We start from the raw sequence: 27,947 nt of genomic DNA, 5'->3' as shown, positions 1-27,947 counted from the left end.
CGTGTTTATTTTGCAATAGTGTTATCTTTTAGGGTCACGCTACAAGTTTCGAAATTCATGAAGAACTTTCAGTTTGGTATTGATAGTTACGAAAAGTTACAAAAGACGAACATGGATAGCCGTATTGGAAATAATGAATCCAACGTCAAGAAAGCTTAAACTTTCATGGCTTAAAGATGTAGCATTTTACGAATTTTATTTTATATCTTGATGGATTTGGTGTAGGATACATTAGTGGAAGCAACAAGGGGATATCCGCTTGCCTTTTCTTGTTTTTTAAGCTTACCGATGAACTTTTAGTATAGGTGGGTGATCCAGGGTCAGTCGTCCAATGTCTGCCGTCCACATTTTTTACTTAAACATCTTTCCCTCTAAGACTTATGGTTAGAATTTTTGCCGATTGGATTATCTCCCTTATATTTCCTAAAGCCCTGTCATATATAATAGCAAAACTCAAACTTTCAGTTCCATATATCTAAATTGATTTTGGGCCATACAGTGAAACAAAACTCGCATGTTATTCCGTAGAAAGACACATAGCCTTCTTCTTTCCAGTTTGTTAAAAATATTTTCATCTGGCCCTTTTCGTTACAAATCAAATTGTTAAACATTATGTTGGCATATGATAGTACGGAATTCGTTTGTTTATGTTATAAAAAATGAAACCATTTAGATAAATGATTTCCTTTTGCTATAAAGCTGTCCTCCATAAAACGACAGCTAAACATAAGCATTTGTTTTACCTCCCAGAAAATTCTAATATTTGCATTGGTTAAAAGGTGTTCAAGTGGTGACCGCCTATATTTCTGTAGAGGGATAGTAGATTTTCATGTTTTTTTAGTCTAGAAATTACTGGCCGATAAAACAAATGAGCCGCGCTATGAGAAAACCAACATAGTGGCTTTGCGACCAGGGTCCATGTTGTTCGCTAAAATTACAATAGGCTAACCAGACGGCGCGGATGCGCAGGCTGGTATCGATCCATGCTGGTCGCAAAGCCACTATGTTGGTTTTCTCATGGCGTGGCTCAAATCAACAGTTTGGTTTGTAAGTGACTCTCCACGCAAATGTGTAGGGTCAATATGATATATATAGGGACTCGGCTAACGCCACGCCCCCAATTTATCATTCTGACCCAACATACAGTGGAGGGTCACTAAAAGATCCAAAAGTTATTAATATAGGCCTTTTTAGCAAAACGTGCGAAGTAACTTTCCTTGAAAAAATGAGACTGATAGAGATATTATTATTGTTAAATCTATATATATATTGTCCTTTCCATTGGTCTAGATGTAGTCACCTGATCAATGATAAAAAGCCGTATTGACTCGAAGGCCAAAAACATGTAATTACCACCAGCTGTGACGTCATCACGGTTTGACGTCAAAACAATGTGACGTTGTACACAATTTACCGCGAAAAATGACCAAAGGCTGCAGATATTTGTATTGAAAGTTTATACTTATGAGTAGGCTGGATTTAATAATAAAACAATTGTTGCCTTTTAAGTTCGGACGATATGTGGATTTATCGACCTGATAAAAGCGATATCGACCGAGGACGCTTTTATCAGGTCGATAAATCAATATATCGACCTCACCAAAAATTGTATAATATTTCGAAGCTTGACAAAAAGAACCTTAGTCCAAGAACTCGTATTGTATAAACAACGAAACTCAATACATCTCACATATGAATGTGTTAATTTGTAATAGGTTTTATGAACGCCTTACAGGTAAAGGTAAATATTTTGCTTGCTTTCAAAGGAAAAAACCGTTCGTAAAATGTAGGGAGCTGATCCTTCCGTGCAAACTCATGGAAATCATGCTATTTTAAAAGTTCTTTTCTAAAACGTCTTACTTTCAGCCGGAACTAATGTAATTAATGATGATTCATATTGTTCTCAAGCCCCGTAGTTATACATTTCGTTAAATACTTGGTGACATGAAAGCTAACTTTTGTTCTGTTCTTTTCTTTTTTTTTCTTTCCAACGAGACAATTATAGACGTTCTCATTTCTATTTCAGGACTGACTTGTCAATTGTCGATATAAGCAGTTCTGCAAGTGAACACCGTGTACGTTAGGACTTTACATTAGTTTCTTGCCTACTTTCGTCGTTAAAAGGAAACAAGAAGCGTTTACCTTATTAATGTAAATAATGTAAATATTAATGTAAATGTATATTCATATTCTTCATAAAGTCATACACACCTACATATGTGCTGATAATTTTCCATATTGAAGCAAAAAGGATTATTTTGTCTCTTAAATAAAGGAATTTGCACCTTAAAGTGATTTTAACTATATGCTCGATATAAGGGATGGTGATATCTTTAAAACTGGAAGAAAGATGTTCAATTAGAATAAATAATTTTATATCAAATTGAACAGGAGAGATATTGACATAACTGTCATAACTGCTAAAGTATTCACAGATAAATATTTCAAATCTACCATCGCAAATAGTTCCCCTATAATTATAATATATTGCTAAACAATATTATCAATCGGGCAACAAATATCGATCATAGGGTTGTTTCAAAGTGGGTCAACTTATTATGATATACCAGTTCAATTATAAGCTGCAGATCGATTTAGCTTGGCCCTTGTTCGGTGCTGCGAGATTTAAAACATAACTAATTTTAAACGGCTTATTCTCATAAACTGGTTGGTGGATCTTTATCAAACTTAGTCTGTAGCATCATTAAATGATGATACTTGATTCCCTTTAGGGACCGTTAAAGTTAAAAAAACAACTGTTTTTCATGAACCGCTGGATGAGTTTTCATCACACTTAGTCTGTAGCAACGCTATACGCTTCTTTTCCAATTAAATTCAAATGAGGGTAATTCGCCCCTTCAAGGAGCCGCTAGCTATTCTCATGAACAACTCGCTGGATCTTCACCAAACTTGGCCTCTAACATCTATGCATAGACCTCTTTCAAATTTGATCAAATGATTTCACGCGGTCCACTTGAGAAAACGCCACAGCTAAAAATAGAAAGAAAACTTAAAGCAATCTCTTTTTATGAACAGCTTGATATACCATCACCCAATCCGGCCTGTGATAATATTGGCACAGTTTTGTTTAAACAATTTCGCTTTGCCCTTTTAGGGGTCACCAGAGCTAAAAGTAGACACAAATCTTTAATCAGCTTCTTATTATGTACAGCTTGATATATCGTAACCCAACTCTGAAGTTGGGTTTACTATTTGCTCTGATGGTTACGCATTTTTTGGCCACCACAACAGAAAAAAAGAATGAACTTTTGAATACCTTTTAGGAACTGCTCACGTGATGTTCACCAAATCATGCCCAAAACAAAGTCAAATGGTCAAGGTCTTCCTCAGGTAAATGACTGAGGCCTATTTTCGTCTTTTGTTTTAAAATTTGGTAAAGAAAACGACAAAGCAGCTCAAATAACTTAATATTGCCAAAAAGGGAAACTTGGACTTGTTCAATTTTCTTGACAGACCAGGGAAGTATAACTAATACTTACCGTTTTAACAGGAGGAGAACGGCGAAGACAAGCGAGCTTTGTTGTTCAAATTTCAACAAAACATTTACTAGTTTTGATAGAATATCAATCGTTAGGAAATAACAGTTACAAACTGTTCACTTCCAGCATCGCTTGAAGTCATTATTGTTCGCAGTCAGTCAGTGTTACTGCTAAGATAAATACAGTTATTATCTGTTACACTATTTGTTTTAAATTGACAGGCCGGAGACCTGTTATATTTCTACCGTCTTAGTTGCACCACTTAGTTTCTCATCTTGGCTTAACTTTAGCTTTAAACATTATCCTACGATTTCAGTTACATTTTTCCTCGATCAGAATTTCTTGAAAACTACAATTACTTTTACGTAACCACAAAGACTGGTTTGTTCCAAAAAGTGTGAAGCAGGTTTATAGCCAAGTGTTTTTCTCCAGCATTTTCTTAAAAACACAATATTTAGGAAAAACTTACATTTTCATGTAGTGTCGTCATCTTTGTTGTTAAGTTAAGGTTCAGTGTGATCCTCACCCACCCTCCTCACTCCCCCTTGATGTTTTGGTCACTGACCTATTAGTTATTATCATTATTGCATCCGTTTGTGTTGCTCAGCCGTTGTGTATGTAATGGTTATATATTTTAACATGCCCTTAGTCCCATGTAAATTGATGCATGGAAGGCCGTGTGCTTTAAATTTGGCCTTTTCTCTTTGATTTTTGTCCTTGTTTTGTAAGTTTTTCAGTTATAATTTGGGCACCAACAGTATCAGAAGTGTAACTATCTTTGCAGTGACGGCTTAATGAACTAAAGATAAACGTTTAATATGGCTTGTATTGAACTCTGTTAATAGAACTTTTACCTTACGTATTTGATTCACATTCAACAAGCATTATCAACACAATTCTACTGGTCCTAGGTGTGTATATACCTATATATATTACCGTATTAAAACCATATATATATATGGTTTTAATACGGTAACGTTCTGAAACTTTTAGTTATAAATTGGGCAACAATATTACTAGCATTGTTACTTTCTAGGTTGTCTTGCTAGATGTGTTAAAAGAATAAACAGAATGATTGTAGAAACGATATTTCTCTCATTTGACTGATATACTTGGTTGAAACTGGTGGCTTATATATACATATATATATGGTTTAATACGGTAACGTACTGAAACTTTTAGTTATAAATTGGGCAACAATATTACTAGCATTGTTACTTCCAAGGTTGTCTTGCTAGATGTGTTAGAATAATAAACGGAATGATTGTGGAAACGATATATCTCTCATTTGACTGACATACTTGGTTGAAACTGGTGGCTTATTTCTTACACTAACGACGTTCGCGGGTCAGCAATTTTCAATATTTTGCAAACGTGACCTACGTATTCCAGGTTAGAAAAACAATTACAAATTCCTATAAAATATCTTATTACATACTCGTTTCTATTCCCCGTTTAGTTACACTTGTACCGGAAATGTCAATATTTTTCCATACACTGACGCCTGAATTTCATATCGGGTGCGTGACGTAATTCAGTGTGGGTTGTTGCACACTATTTCTTTCTGTTTAGTTCAGTACTGTCAGTCATATTCAGGCTATTGAACAAATTTATGATATTTGCATTATATTTATACGTGTAGATGCGTATGTAATAAAAAGGTTATTACCTTTGCATCGGGAAATATGCACTCGTTCTTCAGTGGAAGAATATTGTGCTCCTGAAGTCGCGCAATATTTCCACTGAAGAACTCGTGCATATTTCCCGATACAAAGCTAATAACCTATAAATAGTTCTCGTTTTGTGTTTCTCATTTTTACCAAAAAACAAGGCAAACTAATTTGACTAATATGGCAGATTCTTGTTTGGACGATTGTCACATGTTTTCGCGAGTTCACATTGTGTAATATTGCGAATACCAAAGTAAGATTTTACATCAGAAATAATTTTATTTTGATTACTTTAACTGACTGAATAAATAATGGATCTATTTCTTGTAAAAGTACATGATTATCTAAAGATAAGATTTTGTATGGATTTTTATTGAACTGTGTATTAATACACCAAACGCGAAAACAGTTTTTTACATATTATATTTTACGCTTGGTTCACATTCATCCAATCCCCTTGTGGTCCAAGTTGGACTTTTCTTGATGACCTTGTCTCCTCTTCTGCTCTCCTTAGTTCTTTCTGTACCATTGATCTTCTCTCCACTTTATCAGACTCCCTCCATCGTTGATGGTGCCTGGTACCCAGTCCGATTTTAATTCACAATGATAATCGCGCCAAGTGTAAGAAATTGGCCCCCAGAGACACGCATAATCATTGTTGAAGTTGACACTTGTCTAAGGTTGCCCTGGATACTAGTTTATGTACCCTTTATTCAAGAGCTCATGATTCGTATACCAGACCCATACACCTTCGACCTCATCGTCTCTTATTTTTAATGCAAGCATCGTTGTTATTTAAACAAAACATTAGCAAATCAACTGAATATTACTTTTGTTCTATAAAGTACATGTACATTTAAGGCCGGAGAAAATAATTTTTTAGATTCTCATCCGGATTTTGGGAAAAATGGGGCGGGTAAATTCGTAAATTTTGTGTGTGTGTGTTGGAGTTTAACGTCTTTCTCAACAATTTTTCAGTCATATGAACGACGGTGTCTACTTGTAGCAGTGAGCACAATGCCTAACTTAATAGTGCTGCCTCACTGGAATATCACGCCGTAGACACATGACATGATACCCCACCCAGTCACATTATACTGACACCGGGCTGACCAGTCCTAGTACTATCCTCTTAATGCTGAGCGCCAAGCGAGGAAGCTACTAGTACCATTTTTCACGTCTCTGGTATAACGCGGCCAGGGATCGAACCCACGACCTTCGCACTCGAAGCGGACGCTCTACCACTAGGCTACCGAGGCGGTTCGTAAATTATATCTTATATTTTTTGAAATTTGGGAGACTGAGGTCAAAAATGACTTAAAACTTGACAAATTATATAAAAATAATGCCTGTTTTAATAATATATGTGTACTTGAGTCAATCCACGAAATTTAATCCCAACGAACAAGTAAAATATCCATTCATTTTTTGTTCAAAAGTTTAAATTCACGAATTCATATCCCCACGAAATTGCCGTTTTAACCAAAACCACGAAATTTTCATGCCCACGAAATTAAATGATTTTACAGTATCTTGTTTTGTCATTTAACTGCCATATTTAGAAAAAGCAAATGTCATGTCATAAATGTAAACTTTACTTATATTATTATTGTGTAATAGTAAACCATATTTCTACTGATAGCACCAGTCTTGGTGATTGTACAAAATTTTGATTACCGGAATACGTTTTGTTATTATTGAACAATGAAAATTTGGGACGTGGGGCTTTAGGGGGCGGGAGTGGATGAGAATCTAATGACTTTTTTCTGTTGCCGAAAAACTGCGAGTTAACCCATTAGCGATTGATATATTTCTGCAACTGCCAGTTTATTATAATGGCAATGGTATACATTTTACATTAATTTTATTATGCCCGACACATTTTGCTCATTTTTTATGTAGCATTACATCCCATTCTGCCATTCCATATTAGTATTGCTAGTCTATACTTATGACAAAGTCAATATGCGTTTCCAAACATTGCTACGAGGGAAATTCTGAAAACCTGAAGACTAAGGCGCCTATGTAGAACTTTAACAGATAAAAGCATGATTTTTTCATGGACTTCTAGAGGGTTTCAATGATCATATATATAGAAAATTTCAACACAATTGGTTTTGTTATAGATGAGTTTCAAGCGTTTGAACATACAATTGTGTTATTTTATCGTAAGCATGGAGGCTCCATGGAACCATAGCACACAACCAAACAAATAATAACAGACTGGACTTGATTCAGTCTATGGAATGTTCAACACCCCTCACGCCCTCTAACGCTAGCTATTATACAGATACTGAATGGAGTACGAGTACATGATTTTGCGTCTGAGCATCAAGTGGAATGACAAAAGTTCGTTCTTTCTATATCGTGAAATACGATTAATCTAATGCATGCATCTCTCTGGTAAAAATGTTGCTGAGTATTATCATTTGACATCCTTTGCTCTCAAACGAGTTTTTCAATTTGTTCAGACAAGGTTTAAAGCAATAATTTACCGAAATGCTAATGATGTTTACTAACAGAAGCTTATTTGATTTGCTATCAAACTCGCACTCTGTGGTTAATTAAAAGAGAAAAACACACACGCCATAGTGTCGTAAACGTGGTGCAATGGTCTTATTGGGCTTCATGTTAAACAGTTAAACGCCTTTAAAAACTTACCATTTTCAAAGAACTGTTACATATGTTCGTTTTGATGCATTTGCAATAGCGTACGAGTGTTGAAATTTCACATAACTAGGTGGAACACAGTTTTCAGCAATTGTTTATTTTTATTTCTTTACAAATGGCATTCATTTTCAAAGGGGGAGGGGGACAACTTTTTCAGAATATTTAAAGTATCCGTCGTACGGGGCAGTACGGCAGAACATGTAATGGTCAGGTAAAATATTGGTAAAGATGTTGTTCGTTTATCAAATATTTCTGTGTTTTGATGATATACTCTTTTCAGCCATACTCGCATGTTCAAAGCAGTTGTCTCCCTTAGTTGTAAAAAAGAATGTAACACTAGGAGAAGTTATTTATAAAAACACTGTACAGTGTAGTAATGCACATATTTCTAGTCACAACCTTGAGAATAAATTATGTATGCATGCAGTCATAGTATTATTTCATAGCAAATATTGTGTTACAAACTATAAAAAATATTACATGTACATAACACTTAGTTCTCCTACTTATTTAAGACTGTATAAAACTGCACAATATTTTTCAACAATTTAAAAATAGTCGGAAAAGAAGCGAATGTATCGGCTTCAAAGAAATACTAAAGATATTTAACATGCATCAAGTGATAAAATATTTAATGTAATACAAATACATATCTTTCTAACTTTATGTTAACATTCTTTCTTAAGGGGGACTGACCTCCAGGGCGTACGACTACAAAGAAAAAAGAATATTTTAAAATATCAGAAAAGTATTGCTATATCTATTAAGAAGGCTTTAGGTTTTAATAACTGACTGATTACATGTTATGGAAACACATACACATTTTTTCTTATTACCAATTTTTACATTCAAAATTAAAAAGTGTTTGTCAAAGGGTGACTAAGGGTAAACTAACTTAAAAGCTATCCGATCCACAAATAGTTAAATTTCGATGTCTTGTGATCCGATGATTTTTTGGTATCATTGATAGAGTTGTGTCTACTGAACAAGAATTAGTAAATAAAATGACCATAATAATATGCACGATTCACTACAGTCATGTTTTTGACTGTAAAATGATAAATCTTACACTGTAATAAATGGATTTCTGTTGAAGTAAAGAAATATTCTAACACGATCATTCTATAAATATTTTGTCATGTAATTTATATTATCGTCTTCAGTAGACAGTTCACTTAAAGTTATACAGGCTTACCACGCATCAATACTTGATATATTTTAATAGCACTGTTATATAGAACTTGCTTATTTGTGGACCGGAGACCATAATTAAAAAGCTTTATATAAACGATCGTTAAGTATTATTTGAGCCGCGCCATGAGAAAACCAACATAGCGCGTTTGCGACCAGCATGGATCCTGGCCAGCCTGCATATCCGCGCAGTCTGGTCAGGATTCATGCTGTTCGCTTTCAAAGTATATTGCAATTAGAGAAACCGTTAGCGAACAGCATGGATCCTTACCAGACTGCGCGGATGCGCAGGCTGGTGTGGATCCATGCTGGTCACAAACGCACTATGTTAGTTTTCTCATGGCGCGACTCATTCCACCGAAGCGTATTGCTGAAGGTGGTACGAATGCTTTTATTGTCGAAGCAACCCGGGTTCAATTTAGCATTTTTTAAATAGTTTAGAAATCATAATATGACCAAACTTCAGTTTTCATTCTCGACGCTATGAGTGTGAACCCAGCTCGAAGTTTAGAATTCTTTTGTAGATGAAATACATACAGATTGGTTCTTGCGCGTTGTCGACGGTTCAAGTATCCAAAAGGCTTTTTTCAAAATCTAACAAAACAAAAACAATTCTGGTACATGATGATAAACGGCGGATGAACAGTGAATGGAACAGGCAAGTGTACCAGGAGAAAAATTCTGAAAGATTGATTATTCCTTCTAAGTTGTAACATACGGCGGGCCGAATAAGTAAAGGTGGGGTATATAGAAATTCGGAAATTTCACAAACTTAGCTACCTCGACCAGACAGTATTTTGGATAGATCACCACCACAATATACCAGACCAATTACGGCAAAGCGCCTAATAGTACAAAACGAACACGCACATGCCAGAGAAAGTCCACTAACCCCATAAGATTAGTTTCGATGCTGCTTTATATACGAGCCCGAATTGTACTACACATTCGAACTGGTTCAACATTTGCATATATATACTCAAATCTCTGTTTTCATGTCTCACAAATCAATTGTGACATTTAAGTCTTTTTAACTGATTGGGACAAGAGAAGCGATATTTTCTGTCTCTGAAAGTTAACTGGATCTCGATGATACATTGAATATATAGAGATAGTTTGCATTAAAGGATATAATTACATTCAGAACAGTTGACTTTACCATACGTGAGATCCCCTATATAATAATTGCTCTCTTCTTTATTGTTTTATTTTAAAAATACATAACTCCCTTAGTTATATTTTCTCCCGTAGGTATTTATCGAAGATATGAGGTCCTGTATTTATTTTTACATTTTGCCATCTCATGGAGCTTTTTTCAAAATAATCAACTGTCATATACTTTCTTAGATGCTTACATAGATAAGGGTCATTGTACCTCTTCTCCATTTATCTTTGTACTAATTATACTGAATATATTGATTAATAAATAGAACAACATTGTAAAATTGCACATAATTACTGCAACAATATCATTACGTACTGACAGTCTTTAAACGGTCTTTGTTTAAAGTTTTGTGACATAAAACGGTGTCTTATTTGACGGAAACGAAATATTGCTTTCTCGTGAGCCCCCGTCGGCATCAATGACACTGTTATATACAGAAAGTACTTTCTGGTCTCTGTTACCTTGGTATAAAGAGAATGTATCTGACCTAAATTCGCGAGACTCAACAACACTATCGCTAATCTTGTCTAGAGGTAATCTTGGAAGGCCATGTTGTTTTGTAAAAGCGTGTTTTCCATCTCTCTTTTGTGGCTCTTCAAATGGCGTTCTAGGTAGACCGTGCTTTTGATTATAATTGTATAATGAACTACCTCCACTCTGTGTTTCCTCTAATCCCGTTCTAGGCAAGCCTGGCCTTGCAGGTTTAAGGTTAGAGTCCCATCTATTTTCCATTACATCAATAGGTATTCTTGGTAAACCTTGTACTACATGACTGTCATCTCTTTTATTTATATCCGGAATTTCCTCTAACGGCGCCTTTTGAAATACGAAACTTTCTATACTTGAATAATCCTCTTCAATACTAGTATTTTCCTGTTCCGAAAATGGAATCCTCGGTAGTTGTGGTCTTGTATCACTATTCATGTCACAGTTATTCTCTGAAGGTTTGATATTTATTTTTGGAAGACCATTTCGTTTAGAACTGGTGTCATAGGATGAAATACCAAAAGGATAAATTTCTTCATAATCCGGGATAACTTTTGGAATATGGCTTCCGATAGATGTATGTCGAGCACGCTTTGTAATAGGTGTTCTGTGAGAATGCACAAAACCGTTCATTTTTGGCAATGGAGTTTTCCATTCTTCTTCAGGACTCCAGAGGCGTCTTGGATTCACAATTACCTCGTAGTGAGAATCGTTAGCATTCGGAAGTGGATCATTTTCTCTTTGGTTTCTTGGACTGTATGCATTGTGATAATGATATCCTGGTGTATTAACATTGTTGGGGTCGGGTTTATATCCATTATGACTTACAAAGGTAGGGTTTACGAAGGCAAGAGGGGGCATTGTCAAATCTGCTTGTCTACTTATTTTTGGAAATTTCTGGATATATTTGTCGTTCGTGCCCTGCAATGGAAACATGCGATCAGTCACTTTTTCTTGTTGATTCAGACAAAAAAGAATTTAAAAAACAGACAAAAAACTAAATGAAATTTCAAAACTTTTACCGTTTGGTAATATGATTCGGACAAAAAGGAACAAATTTGAAGGAAAGGTTATGTATAGTTTGAAACAAAAGTAAGGATGAAAAGAAGTAAATAATTTGATACTGTCTAAGAAAAACATCCACCTGGTGAGACATGTAATAAGTTACTAGTTACTAACTCTAAAGAAAGTTTGCAGAGGTAAGGCGACCGATGTCAATGTATGCAACTGTCATCAGTAAATGAGGGTGTGATCTAAAAATAACTTGCGACCTGTGGAGTTCCCACTTTTTCCATTTTGTTTATTTCTCACTCTCGATGTGCTTTGAATTTAAATCAGATTTATAAGATGTCGGTTCGCCATAATAACTGAATCGCTAAATGCGAATTTAAACATGCAAAATGCAAGAACGCTAAATTCTAAACAATATATAATAATTTGCAATAAATAGGTATGCACTGACCACAGCGCAGAAAACAAAGAAATATACATTAAATGTCTAATCATTTATTTGGTATTGTGTTTTACATAATAATGCTATTGTAGGGATAATACACGTTTTTTGTGTATTAACGTCTGCAGAAGCCCGCGGGATTGTTTGTGACCGAGACCGAAGGTCGAAGTCATAAACATATCCCAAGGGCTTCTGCAGGCGTTAGTACACAAAACAAACGTGCATTGTTGCTATTCTTGCATAAAAACATTACACGACGACTAAATGCATTGTTTTCATATGTGATGACTTGACGATTCCGGTACATTTTTTATTTACCATTCTTGTTGTTCTTGGAAACGGTAAACATGTTTTAAATATCCATAACCGGGGCACACATAACAACAACACTATTAAAAGCGTGATTTGAAGGTTTTTGAGCATCTTATTTTTATTTTTAGTTATTGCAAACGTTACATTACACATGATTTTGCATATAACTTAAAAAATTGATAAACAGGAACACAGTTATTTTAAGAATAACAATTTTACATTCGAATTATTTTGAGTACGAACAAACAGAGTACGGATGAGTACGAAGCTAGTGACTAGCTTTCGAGGTTTATTGTATGAGTTCTGCGAAAAATCAGGTAAAACCAAACCGACTGATACTAACAAAAATCATTAATATAATACCTAAAAACGGGCAATAGCACAAGTTACACGCGATACTTATTTATTCACAGTTATTTACAATAACTGAACAGACGCTTTGTAAAGGGAGTAAACTCTAAGAGAAGCTAGTGCGTACATTGATGGGGCAGTACATTTGGGGTTGGAAACTGATACAGCTAAACATACTATGGATTACATTGTATCTATAATGCTACAAGAAGAGGTTATTATGGAAGAAACAAGATGCAGATGCTAGATATCAGTCTGCGCAGAAATACATACATACGTCCCTGGCAAAGCATTTCTAAAATAAAAATCATGCATTAACAGTACGTGAATTGCCTTGTTTGCACACGATTTTTCTCCCGTTAATACATGAGCGGATCCAGTGAAAAAAGTAGTTTTCATGCAAGAATTAGTATAACTGCTGAATGACTATTGCAAAATGCTAAATGCAAAATAATTATTGCTAATTACATGATGCTAACTATTAACTGCAAATATCAAAGAAACCTGTACAATAGTAATATCTTGCACGTTCATCGCGTGTATCTTTTTTGTTACCATGTAATTTGCATCTGAAACAAATACAATGTGCATTCAAAATAAAGCATTTAACATTCTTGCACGCACTTTAATAGCATGGCGTTTATCTTCGCACTCGGAAAATATCTTACCTTCCAATTTCTTTTGTTTAAAAGACTGTGCTTAAGTTTATGCCTCCTTTTCCGGCGGTTAGCACAGAAGCATACCCTGAAAGTTAAAGTGAAAATACATATTCTTCGCACAAAGGGAGTTTTTACTTATTACATGATACGGAATATCATACGTTGCTAAATGATGTGTCAATTTCATTATTCATTAATTTTGTTTCTTCGTTATTGTTATTTCATAATTATTTTTCTATATGTGGTAATTCTTAGTGTATATTCGACATTCTACTGTAAAAGTCGTTATTCATATTCTCTCTTACGTTATTTTGTTGTTGTTGTTGTTGTTGTATATTTGATACGACTTTTACAACGAAAAAAAAGAAACACTAAGCAAGAAAATACAATAGCAACAACGAAATACAGAATAACACTTATGAAAGTACTTTGAATTATATAAATAAGAATAATGACATAAAGAATAACAGTATCAAATTTACAACATGAATAACAAAGCAGTCGATTACAATAACAAACAAAATATTTAAAAAAAAAACTAATATATACTTTAGCGACTTGAAAAGTTATACCAAATAGTTTTTGTATTCTCAAGACACTTATACAGTGCAATTTAAAACTTGCGTAAGATAATATCTGAAAATGCTAATAATATATGCAGTTTCAAGAATAAAGTAAAATTCGAAGTAAATCAGTAAGTTCTATTTAAAGTGTTATCAATTTATGTCTGTAAAATATACAGAAGAATTATACCTTCTTTTAATCGCGCGACAGGTGTTGGATGGAAAGTAGATCAGATTAATCTGAACTTTTTGCCATACTCTTATAATATATAAGATCAACATAGAAAATACGGATATTTCATTGACGTTCCTATCTAATTATAATTTTTGATACTGTGATTTTGAGAGATTGGTCTTATTGAAACACTTTAGATGAAGTTACTAAACACTTTAAAGTTTACATTCAATATCAGTTGATATTAATTTTATAGTCAAAAGGAGGTTCAAGTATGTGATTCTTACATAGCAAAAAGTCCTAAGAATACGCAGACAGAAAACGAGGTCGTAAGAGCAAGGCAATAATTGTCGCATTCTGTCGCTGTTTGTGTTGATCTAATAAGTTCTGTAGTAAGGACTGTTGTCTGTTCTGTAGTAGATCTTGCTGTTTCTGTGGACAGAGTAGATGTCTGTTTCGTTGTGAAAGTTGTCGTCTGCTCAGTTGTGGATTTTGTCATAGGCTTTGTGGTAAATGTTTTCGTGGGCTTTGTGGTAGAAATTGTCGTCTGCTTAGTTGTAGAAGTTGTCGTAAGCTTTGTGGTAGAAATTGTCGTCTGCTTAGGTGTAGAAGCTGTCGTAGGTTTTGTTGTAGTTGCCTGCTCAGTCGTGGAGGTTGTCGTAGGCTTTGTAGTAGACGTTGTTGACTGTTCGGTTGTAGAGGTTGTCGTCTGCTTAGGTGTAGAAGTTGTCGTAGGCTTTGTTGTAGAAATTGTCGTCTGCTTAGGTGTAGAAGTTGTCGTAAGCTTTGTGGTAGAAATTGTCGTCTGCTTAGGTGTAGAAGTTGTCGTAGGCTTTGTGGTAGTTGTCTGCCGAGTCGTGGAGGTTGTCGTGGGCTTTGTAGCAGACGTTGTTGACTGTTCGGTTGTAGAGGTTGTCGTCTGTTTTGTGGTAGAAGTTGTTACCTTTTCGGTTGTAGTAATTGTCGTAGGCGTTGTTGTTGAAGTTGTGGTAGGCTTTGCTGTTGTTGTGGTAGGGTACGGATACTGTAACGAACATTTGTTCCATACCTCTGTGGTGACATTTGCAGTAAGGTTGTTATTTGCTGCGGAACTGATAAAAATGTCGTAAATATTTTCCACAAAAAATGGCGGACATGGAGCATTCTCTATTCTTGGTTCAAAACTCGAAGAGGTCAACATTTTGAAATATAAGAATTCTTTCAGCTATCAACATAGATACAAATAATAGCAATATTCAGAGCAGAGGGTCTATATCGTACAAGATGTACACAATCGATTTTCTGCTACGTATATATCCATTTATTCCTATGCACTAACACTTTATGCATGTTATACAGATTCTGGTTGCATATCATTATATATCCAGTCAACAATTAGAATATGCTGATATATAAATATATCCACTTCCACACCCAGAAACTACACGGAAGCCGAAGGTCCCTGTCATGTTTATGCACGGGGTTCACGAGATAATCCAACTATATATAACGTTACGTTTCTTCTGACTGCGAATTGTTACTCAAAACAGCTCTCTACTGTAAAAATTCTTTGTTTTTCTTGAATTTGTTGAAGCGGTCGTGATGAATAGTTGTTTATCCTCTCTTAATGTTTTAAAACTGAGCCGAGTTTATTTGTATTAGGTTTTGAATCGTTGACCTTTTTGTGGGGATCATTCAATATTCTTTAAATGATTAAGTATCTGTTCGTTTATTATTTTGTACACTATTCCTTTTACGATAGAAGAACGCGCGTTTCAACAGAAATTCTAAATATAATCAATAATAATGAACTATTAGTCCAGTGGTTTGTTTCATGGTCAGCACTTATATCAATCACTATATATCCTTCCGCTGACACATAAGTTAGATATCAGCACACGACATCTAATAATTCAAAATTAATTAATTTTACTGCGAAAATCTCAATTAACTACCAGTACACGGTGTCTTAATTCACAGTAGTAAATGAAAATACACTTCAAATGACGTTTGTCGTTGGGTACATTAAGCGACGGAGTGAATATTTCAAATTTCAAACGCACCCATCCTTTACTGAAATTGTTAAATTTTGCACATATTGAATTTCAGTCGGGTAAAGGATGTAATTCTAAATATGGAGGTAAATTAAAAAAAAAGGGGGGAAATAAAAGCAATTAAAATATTTCAATTTATATCCGTCTAGGGTGAAACGTTTAAATTAAGCGTACACGTAGGAAAAGTATTTACGTAATATGAAGCACATACGCTTAAATTGTCCGACAAATTAATAAATGTTGAATTATTCAGCTCTATAACATACCAATACCATAAGCATTTTACGCGGTTTTTTGTGTCAAAAAAAGAATGCACATTTTTAGTAACATAAATAAATTATTTCGTTTACAGTCCCAGTCCTTTTCTGTTTTGCAACAGGAAAACAGTTAGAAAGAAACATTCAGTATTTAACACTCTTGAAAATAGCTCCTTGCACTATATGCACATACATATCAAGTAATGATTATTTTAATTTTCGTGACTTTCGTGCTCTTGTGTCGTTATAACAGATCATATCGGCACTTGATAACTCACGCCAATGTTAAACAAGGAAGTGACATGTCTTAATATGAAACTTTCTTGTTTCATTTTGTTACTTGTAACTGAAGCTAGAAATAATTTCCGTTTATTTATTTATGTTTCTATTTTTATTTATTTGTTTATTTATTTATGTTTCTATTTATATTTATTTATTTATGTTTCTATTTTTATTTATTTATGTTTCTATTTATGTTTCTATTTTTATTTATTTTTATTTATTTATGTTTCTATTTATATTTATTTATGTTTCTATTTTTATTTATTTGTTTTTTTGTTTTTTTTCGATGAGAGACAATTGTCTATGTGTAAGTTAAAAATTACAGGTAAGACAAGTACATCGGGACAATGATGGAAAGTGCTTCCGGCACATTCTCTTCCATTTGATAAACAAAGGTTAAAATTTAAATGCACGAAAGTGCGTGTAGAAACTCTTTAAACAGTAGTGCGTTTGCTAAGATCGCCTGATAATAAGCAATGTATGGTGGCTGATTTCTGCCATTTCGTGTTGGCGTGTTGGCGAGGCGAAAACATTAAACTCGACTAACACTTTATTTGCCCAGTTTTCGTGTCTTCGTGTTTTCATGTTGGCATGGCGAAAACACGAAAACACGAAACATTCTACTAGAAAACTCGACGTTTAGAGGGCAAATACATATGTCGTGTCGGCGCCCTCTAAACGTCGTGTTTTCGTGTAAAAATATGCCGAGTTTTATGTTTTGATGTTGTAGTGCTTCCGCCTCGCCAACACCCCAACGTGACATGGCAGAAATTAGCTACCATGCAACTGAGCTTTGAACTGCAGAATAAGGTTTCACAAATGTTCCGTTAAACGTGTACTCAACTGCTTTGTTCCAAGACTTACTATGCGGAGGCGTATATTGGGATGTGTAGAGTAAAATGTCTTTACCATGTGTTTGACGTCATCAGTCGCGTGTTTATAATAGCCTCTAATTCTTCCAACTAATCTCTTTTGTGTTCTATCTTTATTAAGGCGATTTAAGTATATAAATAATAACAAAATCTTTTAATTGATTAGTGAAATATAATAGTTTAGTTAATTTAGTGTTTGTAGGACCTGTCAATTAACACTGCTGTTCTAATGTATACTGAAAAAAGCAGAAGACTACGGTGTACTATGGGCGGCGGTTACCGCCAAAATTAGTAAATATACAATCCATTCATAAACAAGTCAGTCAGTGCAGTGCATTTCAACGCCATCTAGTCTAAAACTCAATTCCGTCCAATAAATTTGCATCGTGACATTTTATTTAATACTAAACCGCGATGCACGATGGTACGATGACGAAAACGCGATGGCGCGATGGCACGATGATGAAACAGCGATGATACGATGGTGAAAATGCGATGGCACGATGATGAAATCGCGATGGTACGATGGTGAAATGTCGATGTAATATCGCGTTTTCATCATCGTACCATCGCGTTTTCATCATCGTACCATCGTGGTTTCACCATCGTACCGTCGCGTTTTCACCATCGTACCGTCGCGTTATCACCATCGTACCATCGCGTTTTCACCATCGTACCATCGCCTTCCGGTGGTCATGCGCAGTGGTACAGTATATGTGTCAGTAAAATACAGGCTTGATACAATCTCATTTTTACCTTCTACATCCTAACAAATAAGCTGAGTTTAAATAATACCATGTGATTATTACACCTAGCTTTTTATTTACTTTCATGCATACATAAAATACAAAGGACGTGGCCTTGAAGATTTTACAGTTTTAATGAACTGAGCACTAAAAATTTTAAAACACATTTTGCAAAACAGCAGAATCTAAATGGTAAATTTCTTCTCACAGTATACATTGAGATATATTCATCTATTCAACGGTTGACAAAATACAAGTGTACGGGACTACGCATTCCTAACCGGAAGGCGATGATACGATGGTGAAAACGCGATTGTACGATGGTGAAAACGCGATGGCACGATGGTGAAACCACGATGGTACGATGACGATTACGCGATGGCACGATGGTGAAAACTCGATGGTACGATGGTGAAAACGCGACGGTACGATGGTGAAACCACGATGGTACGATGATGATAACGCGATGGTACGATGGTGAAAACGCGATGGTAAGATGGTGAAAACGCGATGGCACGATGGTACGATGATGAAAACGCGATATTACATCGACATTTCACCATCGTACCATTGCACCATCGCGATTTCATCATCGTGTCATCGCGTTTTCACCATCGTACCATTGCTGTTTCATCATCGTGCCATCGTGCCATCGTGCCATCGCGTTTTCGTCATCGTACCATCGTGCATCGCGGTTTAGTATTAAATAAACAGCCACGATTGTCCAAACGGAACACCGTAGAAGACAGAGGTTATTACTTTGATTTGTTATATTTTCAATTATTTTCAGGAATGATACTATTGCTTTATTATAGATGTTGGATTGTGCTGAGTTAAACCTGTATATTACATTTTCATTTAATAAGATTGTACTACATAAATACTTATTCTACATACTGTTTGCGCATAGACTTACTCTTCTAAATTCATAACGAGTAGTAATCGTAACCAATGACTTCACTTGTGCTTTCTTCTCTGTAAATCGATGTTCAAACCTTTGGCAAATATACGAAAAAGACAAATATTGGAAATAGGGATTTGCTAGAAAATGGTATATTTTATATTCTTCACATAATTAATGTGGCTGCCACATTATTAACAAGGACATTGTGACCTTTTCAAGCCATTATGCTATGATATTATGTTTTATTGTTCTGGTTGATAAATACGTATTACAACGCATCAAACTGAGAGACATTTTAGCCCGAGTCTTCCAAGATGGCTGTTCATTCTGTCGTTCCAAATTTATACCACGCTGTCTCGTGATATTCTTCGCCTGGTCTCACAACAGATTGCGGGAAATTCTCCTGAAGAGAAAAATTATTCAGTCGCAATTCATTTTATACATGAAATAGTTTTAAAACTATGGTGTGTTTTCAGAGTTTTCGAAATAAACCGTGTCTGCTGTTCAAAACTGCCACCAGGAAAAAGCTCACTTTACGTAAAAGACTGTGGCTGAATGAAGATCCCATCAGTTAGTTTGATGTGAAAGGACCGCTGTCTTGTAAAGAAATGTCCTTAAGGATTAAAATTTAGTCTTTTCATTTTACAACATTTCAGCTCAAAATTTATATCTTCGTGATAAAGAGATTAATACAAATATACTAAATGTTTGCAGGTACCAGTTGGACAGTTTTTATTCCGACATAAATTACGTCTAAAGTGTTTGTCTCAGAACTTGCCTAGCATGCAAAACTTTTCATTTATGCTTGCGATATGTGGGGGCTATCCAACGAGAACACACATGTTCGTCAAGGCATTATTCAAGGTTCTGGTTAGCGCCTGAATACAACAAGCAGACTTCCTTACGCTAGCTGGATAGTTATCTGTCATGAAAGCATTTCGACAAAAGACAAGTAAGCCGAAGTCATCGACCTTGACCATACAGTCAAAGAAAACAAAAAAAAATTTATACGTACATGATTTACAGAATTAGGATAACCCATAGGCATTAATGCTAGCGCTGCATATCTTTCATAAACGACTCCATCTTTGCAAGATTTATCCCCTACAAGCACTTTCATAAAATGGTTGCTGTACGCCATCACTGTAGAATTGGTAGAATAAACCTCCATATAACGCTTGCTTTCTGGGTGTTCCACCCTGGAAACATTTAAACAGAAATGAAAATACTTGATTCTTAATTTTCTACGATTGAGAATGTATCAATATATAAAAAAAAACGCAAATTATTTTAATATCCGTTTGATGATTGGCTTAGGCGTAGGAGCAGGGAGAGGAAGGAGGCCCAATGTTGAGACGGGGAGGCAGCATATGCTTTGTGCTCCCCTGACTTCCCTCCCCTCCCCCTCCCCCCACCTCCCCCATACACACACCCACCCTGACTCTTTTTGACCCAAAATACTGAGAAAAAAACACAGACAGAAAAAGGAAAAAAATAGGAAGAGGAGGAGAACTGTTTTTGGGGTTTCAAAGAAATTCTTGATAGGTTTAGCTGGCCGGACCAGCCCCTCAACCTATTTTAAGTTCGTTCCTACGCCACTGATCAGACCCGTAATTGTTGTCGTCATTTTCCGTTCGATTACGTTTGCTCCATATGCGAGTTCGGTATTTTCCGGTTGAAAAATAAGTTTCTCTTCTGACCGAAGGGTGCGCAGTCGCATACGGATAATGTGTAGCCGTACGGAAATTTTCGGTTGTGTTAACGGTTTCACTACCTTAAGTAAATTGTAAAAGAGCCGCGCCATAGGAAAACCAACATAGTGGCTTTGCGACCAGCATGGATCAAGACCAGCCTGCGCATCCGCAGGATCCATGCTGTTCGCTGTCAAAGCCTACTGCAATTAGAGAAACCGTTAGCGAACAGCGTGGATCCTGACCAGACTGCGCGGAAGCGAAGGCTGGTCTGGATCCATGCTGGTCGCAAAGCCACTGTGTTGGTTTTCCCTTGGCGCGGCTCTAATAATGTTCCTTACAAAGGCAGGATATTACTGGATACGATCGCGAGTAAATGAAGTACACTGTTATCAGAATCCTCATGCATGGATAAATGTTTGTTTAACATGTTTCACTGAAAACAGAATGCTACTAACAAAACTTTCTGGAGACAGTTCGACGGTGAGTATTTTAAGAGATGAGTTGTCAAGTACAAATGTTTTAACACGATAACTGTAATCATGTGCTGATCTATAGTTAATGTTTTGTCAGTGGCAAGAATTTACGACATCACGATAACGTAAATGTGTGTTACCATCGCCATTTACATTATTAAAGTAACAAACCTTGCCATGAATTTCTTCTCCCCTCTCTTATCGAATTGAAAATCATGACATAAAGCTCTTCCGCCAGTCAGTGTCTCCAGTGTATCACCTTCTATACTTCGGGGCTTTCGAAAATCCATGGCAGTGTCCTCTATCACAGATATAGTATTTCCTGGAATGATTATAAAACAAAAATTAGGCACTTAGTCTATAAAGTCCTTACATTCATCTACAATGTATATTCTTATAAACCTACTGAAATACAGTGAAACATTTGGAAAGCCCACCTGTGAGAAGATACATCCTGACCCTAAAGACTACAAGTATTTCTCTAAGTGAAAACCTTTCCTGTAGTTAGCCCGGTGAATAAAGACCGTCTTCATTTAAAGAACTAGAGTGTACCTAGGGTGGTATATATAAAGAGGTTTGACGGAATGTTCTTTTTGGAAGGCAAATACAAGAAAGGCACAAAAAGGTTACAACAAAATTACATTTAAAAAAAAAAAACATCTTTTTCTAAGTGTCCTTTTAAATAATGTTGTTCGTAACAGATCATATCAAGATATTTGAAAGTACAGGAGAGTTTGCATCTCATGCTTTTTCTAAAACCTTGCATTTTTTCCAGACAACAACAGTTGCACAGGTAGGTCAATTCAAGGGAGTTATAATTATATATGCCCGTTAACTCGAAATGATATATATCAGTTTTTACATTTCACATTCAATTTGGAGAAATATTTGCCACCTGTTGGAAGCACGTCATTTTCCATCATTTCCAAGTATCTATCTGAGTCAATCTGAATAACGTGATCCTTTATTGCCCCGTTGCCCTGCAAGTATTTCTTATAATATAGATTTGCGAACATATATTCAGTAAGTTCAGATCTACTTAAATATTTCTGTATGTTACATCGAATGCATAAACTTTCTAACTGCGTGACATATAATAGATATAGTTTGTCAAAGAACTACTATCCAGAGAAACGGATGGTTTACAAACTAAGATTAATAAGGATGCCACATTTCATAACCACCAGTATCTAGTTCTCGACTTTGAAATCAGTAAGAGAAAAAGTCACACCCCGCGAAGGGTCACAAGCCTTGGATTTTGTACTTTTCTCTCGTAGAAGATTGAAACATAATACATATATGTGCTAACCTAAATCAAGATAAATGCTTTTTCAATGAATGTTTCTCAATGCAGAGTTGGTGCAGCCGTTCTGCGCATGCGAAGAATTATTATCAAATGGAACGTACGGCAAAAATACTCATTTTTTTTGCATGTCCGCACGCATTTAGTGTATAATGTGCATACTATACTGACTAAAGGTTAGGGTTAGAATCACCATGGTTACAAAATATATACATTTAAGGTATTTTTATTCAAATTTAGTTAATCCGGTATATACCGGAGTCTGTAATACATCACGGGCGCACCAACTCTGTATTTAGTCACAGCCTTTTTCAATGAATCCAGTGTGAACGATGTAACAGTAAATACTTACATGACCAGCAAGATTAACCATAAATTGGCTACCCATATCTATTATCGTAGGTTTGGTAGTTGTAGCCTTATAATCCATAGTGAGAACGTTATCGTCATCTAGAGTATATGTAACATTCGTAGCAACCTCACCAGGCATGCCTTCACTACCATCTGGATCCGTATAGCTGAGAATGAGTGTATCATCTTTTACTTCATAACCCCAAACCCTCTGTAATTAAATGATATTTGTTCAAAACATCATCAAACTATATTCAGAGAAACAAATGATATGAACGAAAAAATACAAAATTAAATACAGACTCTGCTATAAAATTATAGCATACTGCATGAAATACTTGTCCTATCTTTCTTTTGGCTAAACATTCTTATGATAAATGTTTATTTCATATCATTTAAAAAAACAACACATCATCCTTAACTAAAATCAATGACGGTAAAACTTCTGAAAAAAAAATAGGTATACAGCTATATATTTCTGTTATTTGATATTGACTTGGCAATTTTGTGGTAACCTACATTACAAGATATCAGGCCTTCTACTGCGGCTAAGAGATGAGTAACAAGTGAGTCATTCCATAGATACTAGAGAGTTTTCAGTACCCTGCTGAAGCCAACAAAGCCACCATGAACCCAGTGGCCTCCTCCGATAGGAATGTTCTTAGAGACCTCATAGGTTGTGCCATCCAAAGTAAATTTAGCACCACTTATCCGGTTAGCAACGCGACCACACAACGCGCCGAAATAATTCCTGTTTCCTTCATAATCTGTTTAAGGATAACATTGTGTAATAGGCCTCAATTTCACCAAAAGCGTACATACAACTTGATAATTTAAGCTTTAAAAATGTCTAACGATAGAAATAAAGTGCATATTGACAAGTTATATAGTGACAGAAATTCTCAAAAAAATTCCTTTAGATTACCTTGCCTAATAATTTTGGTTTTTCATGAGTTATCTCCCCTGAAAACTAGAAAAAAATATTTTCTCCTTTTCCCTACGTGGAATTTTAGATTTATTTTTGATATTTGTATCAGAATCATATAATGCAGCTTTCTACCGCAAAATTTTCTCGAAACTCATGTTCAGATTCTTATAATCAAAGAAATTGTGTATTTCCCATAGGCATCAATATTAACTTCAATACCGATTATCTCCCCCAAAAGTGATAAAATTTGAAAAATGTCTCGGTGAAAAGTTTTTAATTTTGAATGTCTTTAAAGTGACCAAATTTCATATAAATATTACCATCCAGTTACAAGATACGAAATATGGCTATTACACCATGTTATCCTTAAGAATAAAGTAAGAAATAACGATAAATCAAAAGTTGTCAAGTGTTTCAATTTACACGAGATAGGAGCACTTATCATATGTAGCTACATTTGTATATTCAAAATGTGTATAAAACTCTTGATGTACCTACATTTTTTTATTCTCTCGTGTAAATGTAAAGTAAATGATGTATTTCCTATGCCTGGCAACCAACTTAATACGTCATATCTTTTACACATGGCTGTTTACTACATCTCATATATCACAACACATACAATTGTACGCATTCAAAGTCAGTGACTTTAACCACCTTGCCACGGAGTCCCATGTATCTGTCGAATATGTTTTTGTTACATATGTACATACAAGGTTTAAACATATAACATACTAGAAATCTACCGATATTCAATCACATTTTAGTGATGATAGCCTAAAACAATCATATTCAAGGCGCGATGCGTTTCGACGACTGATTTATGTGTAATTGTTTGACTACGAAAAAAATTCTTGTCGTTTGACTACAATGTCAATGACAATAACATGTAATTTTCAAAACGAATTTTATTACTTTCGATCACATAACAAAATGCTATTTCGGTTACAGATTCGAGCTATTTTATGTTTGTTGTCATTTAGGTTCGTTTGATATGAAGATTTAGCGCAATAGTTGTTTTGAATTAAAGTCGCCGGCATTGAATAATTGTCCCTCATCGCTGTCAGTTTGAAACCTAGCTTGGAGTGTATAATTTATTCGTCGTGTACATGTGAGAAAATAATCCAGCTGGCTTACACTAGATCGGTGAGTCTACCGAGGGAACCGCCCATGAGGAAATAATGCCCGAAGTAAGAAACTTGCAAGAAATGATTTTTTTTTCATCTATCAAATTATGTGATAAAGTGTAACCTGAAGTAAATCAGCTACATATACTGCCTGAAAAAAATAACCTTGAAATTATTCATTTGAACTTAACTGGTAGTAACTTTCACCAAACTGATTTATTACCGACCACAAATGTGTTTTACGTCGCTTTTGTAGCACGAAGAGATACATTTATAATAACTAAGATATTACTGTTGTAGAAGGACTTGAATTAGTGAAAAAGCGAACTTTATATGTTTAGAAAAGTTTAAAAATTCAAAGTATGTACTCTGTATTGGTTTTGTGTGAGAAATCAAATCATGATGGTGTCTTAGATCGACCCTGGTATTATGTCTTTGGAATAAATATTATGTATGAACTTGTCGATGAATCTTACCTTTCACATTATCAAATCCTAGATTAACGTCTACAACGTTATCGTCCTTGTCAGGAAGATTTATTTCATAGACAATACTGCCAAAGTTGAGAATACTAACACTAACTTTGCTTTTGTTGCTCAGCGTAAACCTAGAATTAGAACCCAATCTGACTGGCCAAAGAGCTTTTTTTTTTAGATAGGCATAGTCATTGTTTAGGCTGAAGTTTTTCAGAAATATTGATTCAGAAGAATTTCTTTACTTGTACAACAAGGATTTACATCTTTACTTAGAACAACTTTAAAAACTCTCCAGTTGACAATGATTTAGATGCACTGTAATAAGGTGGCACTCTGTAACTCTGTAGTACTCTCACCTTTGGAATATATCTTTACAAGTGAAGAAAAGTTAATAGCCAATTTAAAGTCTGACCCTTCGAACATCATAAACTGTGAATTTTCATAGGAAAAAAGTAATCATATGCACTGTGTATTGCATATTACAATATTGTATATGAGTATGTTTTAAAGATACTGTTTATTATAAAGAATGCAGAAACGCAATTTTTATAGGAAATAAAAAACCGTACTTGTAAATATCTTCGCCAGTTGAAGTCTTCCCGAAGAACTCCTTTTGCACTCTGTCTGACATCACTTTCAGATTTTTGTTTTACTTCCGACCGTTATTACTTGATTATTGGTATCTTTTAAAGCTAGCTGCGGTTGATTATCTCGGATGTTCAAACTTCGTAATCGCAACGTACAAACCTTGTTTATTTGTTGATGTAATAATTATCTTATTTCAATATGTAATGGTTAAATTAGATTTCAGAAGATAACTGTTCCGGTGACATGCATGTTATCTCTCGAGCATTTTCGCATACCAGAGGTCTACAGTGTTCCCTGATTCGTCTCGGGATGTCCATAGTATACCGAACCTCTCCTAATCTAACTTATGCATACACACTTTAGGTAAAACAACAACAACAAAACTGGAATAGTGACTCAATTTTCGTTTTCAACTCATTTTTGAAAAGTCACAAAAATGCACTAAAATGCCCGGACATATCAAACGAGCGGTAAATGTTACAACGTAAGTAAAATGAAAAACAGGATAACGTCGCTGTTCTATGAAAAAAAGATCTGCACTGGTATGCACCCGTTTTATGGTAGATAAAATGATTTATGTCATTGTATAGCATTTGGGTAAATGTTGCATTTATGCAACAACCAATCAGAGAGCTCCACCTAATCACATGATCAATTCTAACCATTCGGCGTGAAGCGCCTTCCTTCTTTTAGAATAATTCCATTGTAAAAGCACGCTTCTTTGTTTCGGAAAGTTTTTTAACATTTACAAGTATTTCAACAAAATTTACCGATTGGATGTTATGGTAAACAATTACTGACATTTCGTGTTCCACGATGGCCACTGCACCACGGAGGAGGAATATATTAAAAATTCAGTGTTTTATGTTCGGGTTGGAAAGAATCGTGGATCAGGTATCACGTGACATTACAAAATGGCGGCCACTATTCAACTTTTAGGACACTCTTTCATCACCCATTTAAAACGGTTTATTCGGTGCCAACCAGATATGTATTTTAACTTCAACTTAGCGTCATCTCCATTGATACAGTATACTGGTTACTCAGGAGGGCGAATACAAACACTACGTGATAACTTACGTATTTTAACCCTGATACGGTAGTTCTTTTGATAGGAACAAACGATTTATATAGGCCTGACACAGGCCCTGAAAGTGTTGCAACAGCAATTCTTGATTTAGTTGACACACTTTTATTTATTGAAAATTTGAAGAAAGTGGTAGTCTGTCAGATCCTTCATCGTCGGCCGTCGGATGTTTGTCGCTATCCAGTAAACACGACCTGGTTTTACTCTCGGGTTGACGACACCAATACTATTTTGTCGGCTCGGATTCTACAGCTCCAAAACTCTAGGGCTACATTCTGGCGTTTGAAGGGTTTTTGGTCTGAACAGGTACAGTCCTTCACATTTGCCACTGATGGAGTCCATCTATCAGATTTGGGTCAACGGAAACTCTACTCGAACCTCGTGCTGCAGTGGTTGCTACCCTCAATGGCGGGCTACAGACATAATTACCATCAGATAAGTAAACGATAAATTCAAATTTCCAATTGGAATTTACTTTACCCTGGCTTAATTTTGGTTTAGGTTTTATATTTCTCAAGGATGAGCTTAAGTATTTCCAAAGCCTGCTTATGATTGTAAAGGTATTTCAATTTTAACTATATGATACAACTTTCAATTAAAGTCCGTGTTACATATATAGACAACATTAGCT

At 35.3% G+C, this 27,947-nt stretch overlaps 2 protein-coding genes across 2 annotated transcripts; both read right to left on the bottom strand.

Annotated features, from left to right (window-relative positions):
• Positions 1-8,206: 8,206 nt before the first annotated feature.
• On the bottom strand, positions 8,207-16,674 carry LOC123539922 (uncharacterized). The gene is made up of 3 exons (XM_045324707.2): positions 14,483-16,674; positions 13,467-13,542; positions 8,207-11,603 (listed from the first exon to the last, which is right to left on the bottom strand). The coding sequence occupies exons 1-3, from the start codon at positions 15,373-15,375 to the stop codon at positions 10,536-10,538; spliced, it is 2,037 nt and encodes a 678-aa protein (XP_045180642.2). The 5' UTR covers positions 15,376-16,674; the 3' UTR covers positions 8,207-10,535.
• Positions 16,675-19,167: 2,493 nt separating this feature from the next.
• LOC128557861 (galactose mutarotase-like) lies at positions 19,168-26,369 on the bottom strand. Its single transcript, XM_053546377.1, has 8 exons — positions 26,211-26,369; positions 25,642-25,772; positions 23,714-23,877; positions 23,112-23,321; positions 22,352-22,436; positions 21,628-21,778; positions 20,305-20,488; positions 19,168-19,692 (listed from the first exon to the last, which is right to left on the bottom strand). Exons 1-8 carry the CDS (start codon positions 26,270-26,272, stop codon positions 19,612-19,614), a joined length of 1,068 nt encoding a protein of 355 aa, XP_053402352.1. The 5' UTR covers positions 26,273-26,369; the 3' UTR covers positions 19,168-19,611.
• Positions 26,370-27,947: the final 1,578 nt, after the last annotated feature.

This window comes from Mercenaria mercenaria, chromosome 1, assembly GCF_021730395.1.
Source record: "Mercenaria mercenaria strain notata chromosome 1, MADL_Memer_1, whole genome shotgun sequence".
Classification (NCBI taxonomy): Eukaryota; Metazoa; Mollusca; class Bivalvia; order Venerida; family Veneridae; genus Mercenaria; species Mercenaria mercenaria.
Note: the sequence above shows the minus strand (reverse complement) of the source record. Positions and strands in the feature narration are given on the sequence as shown.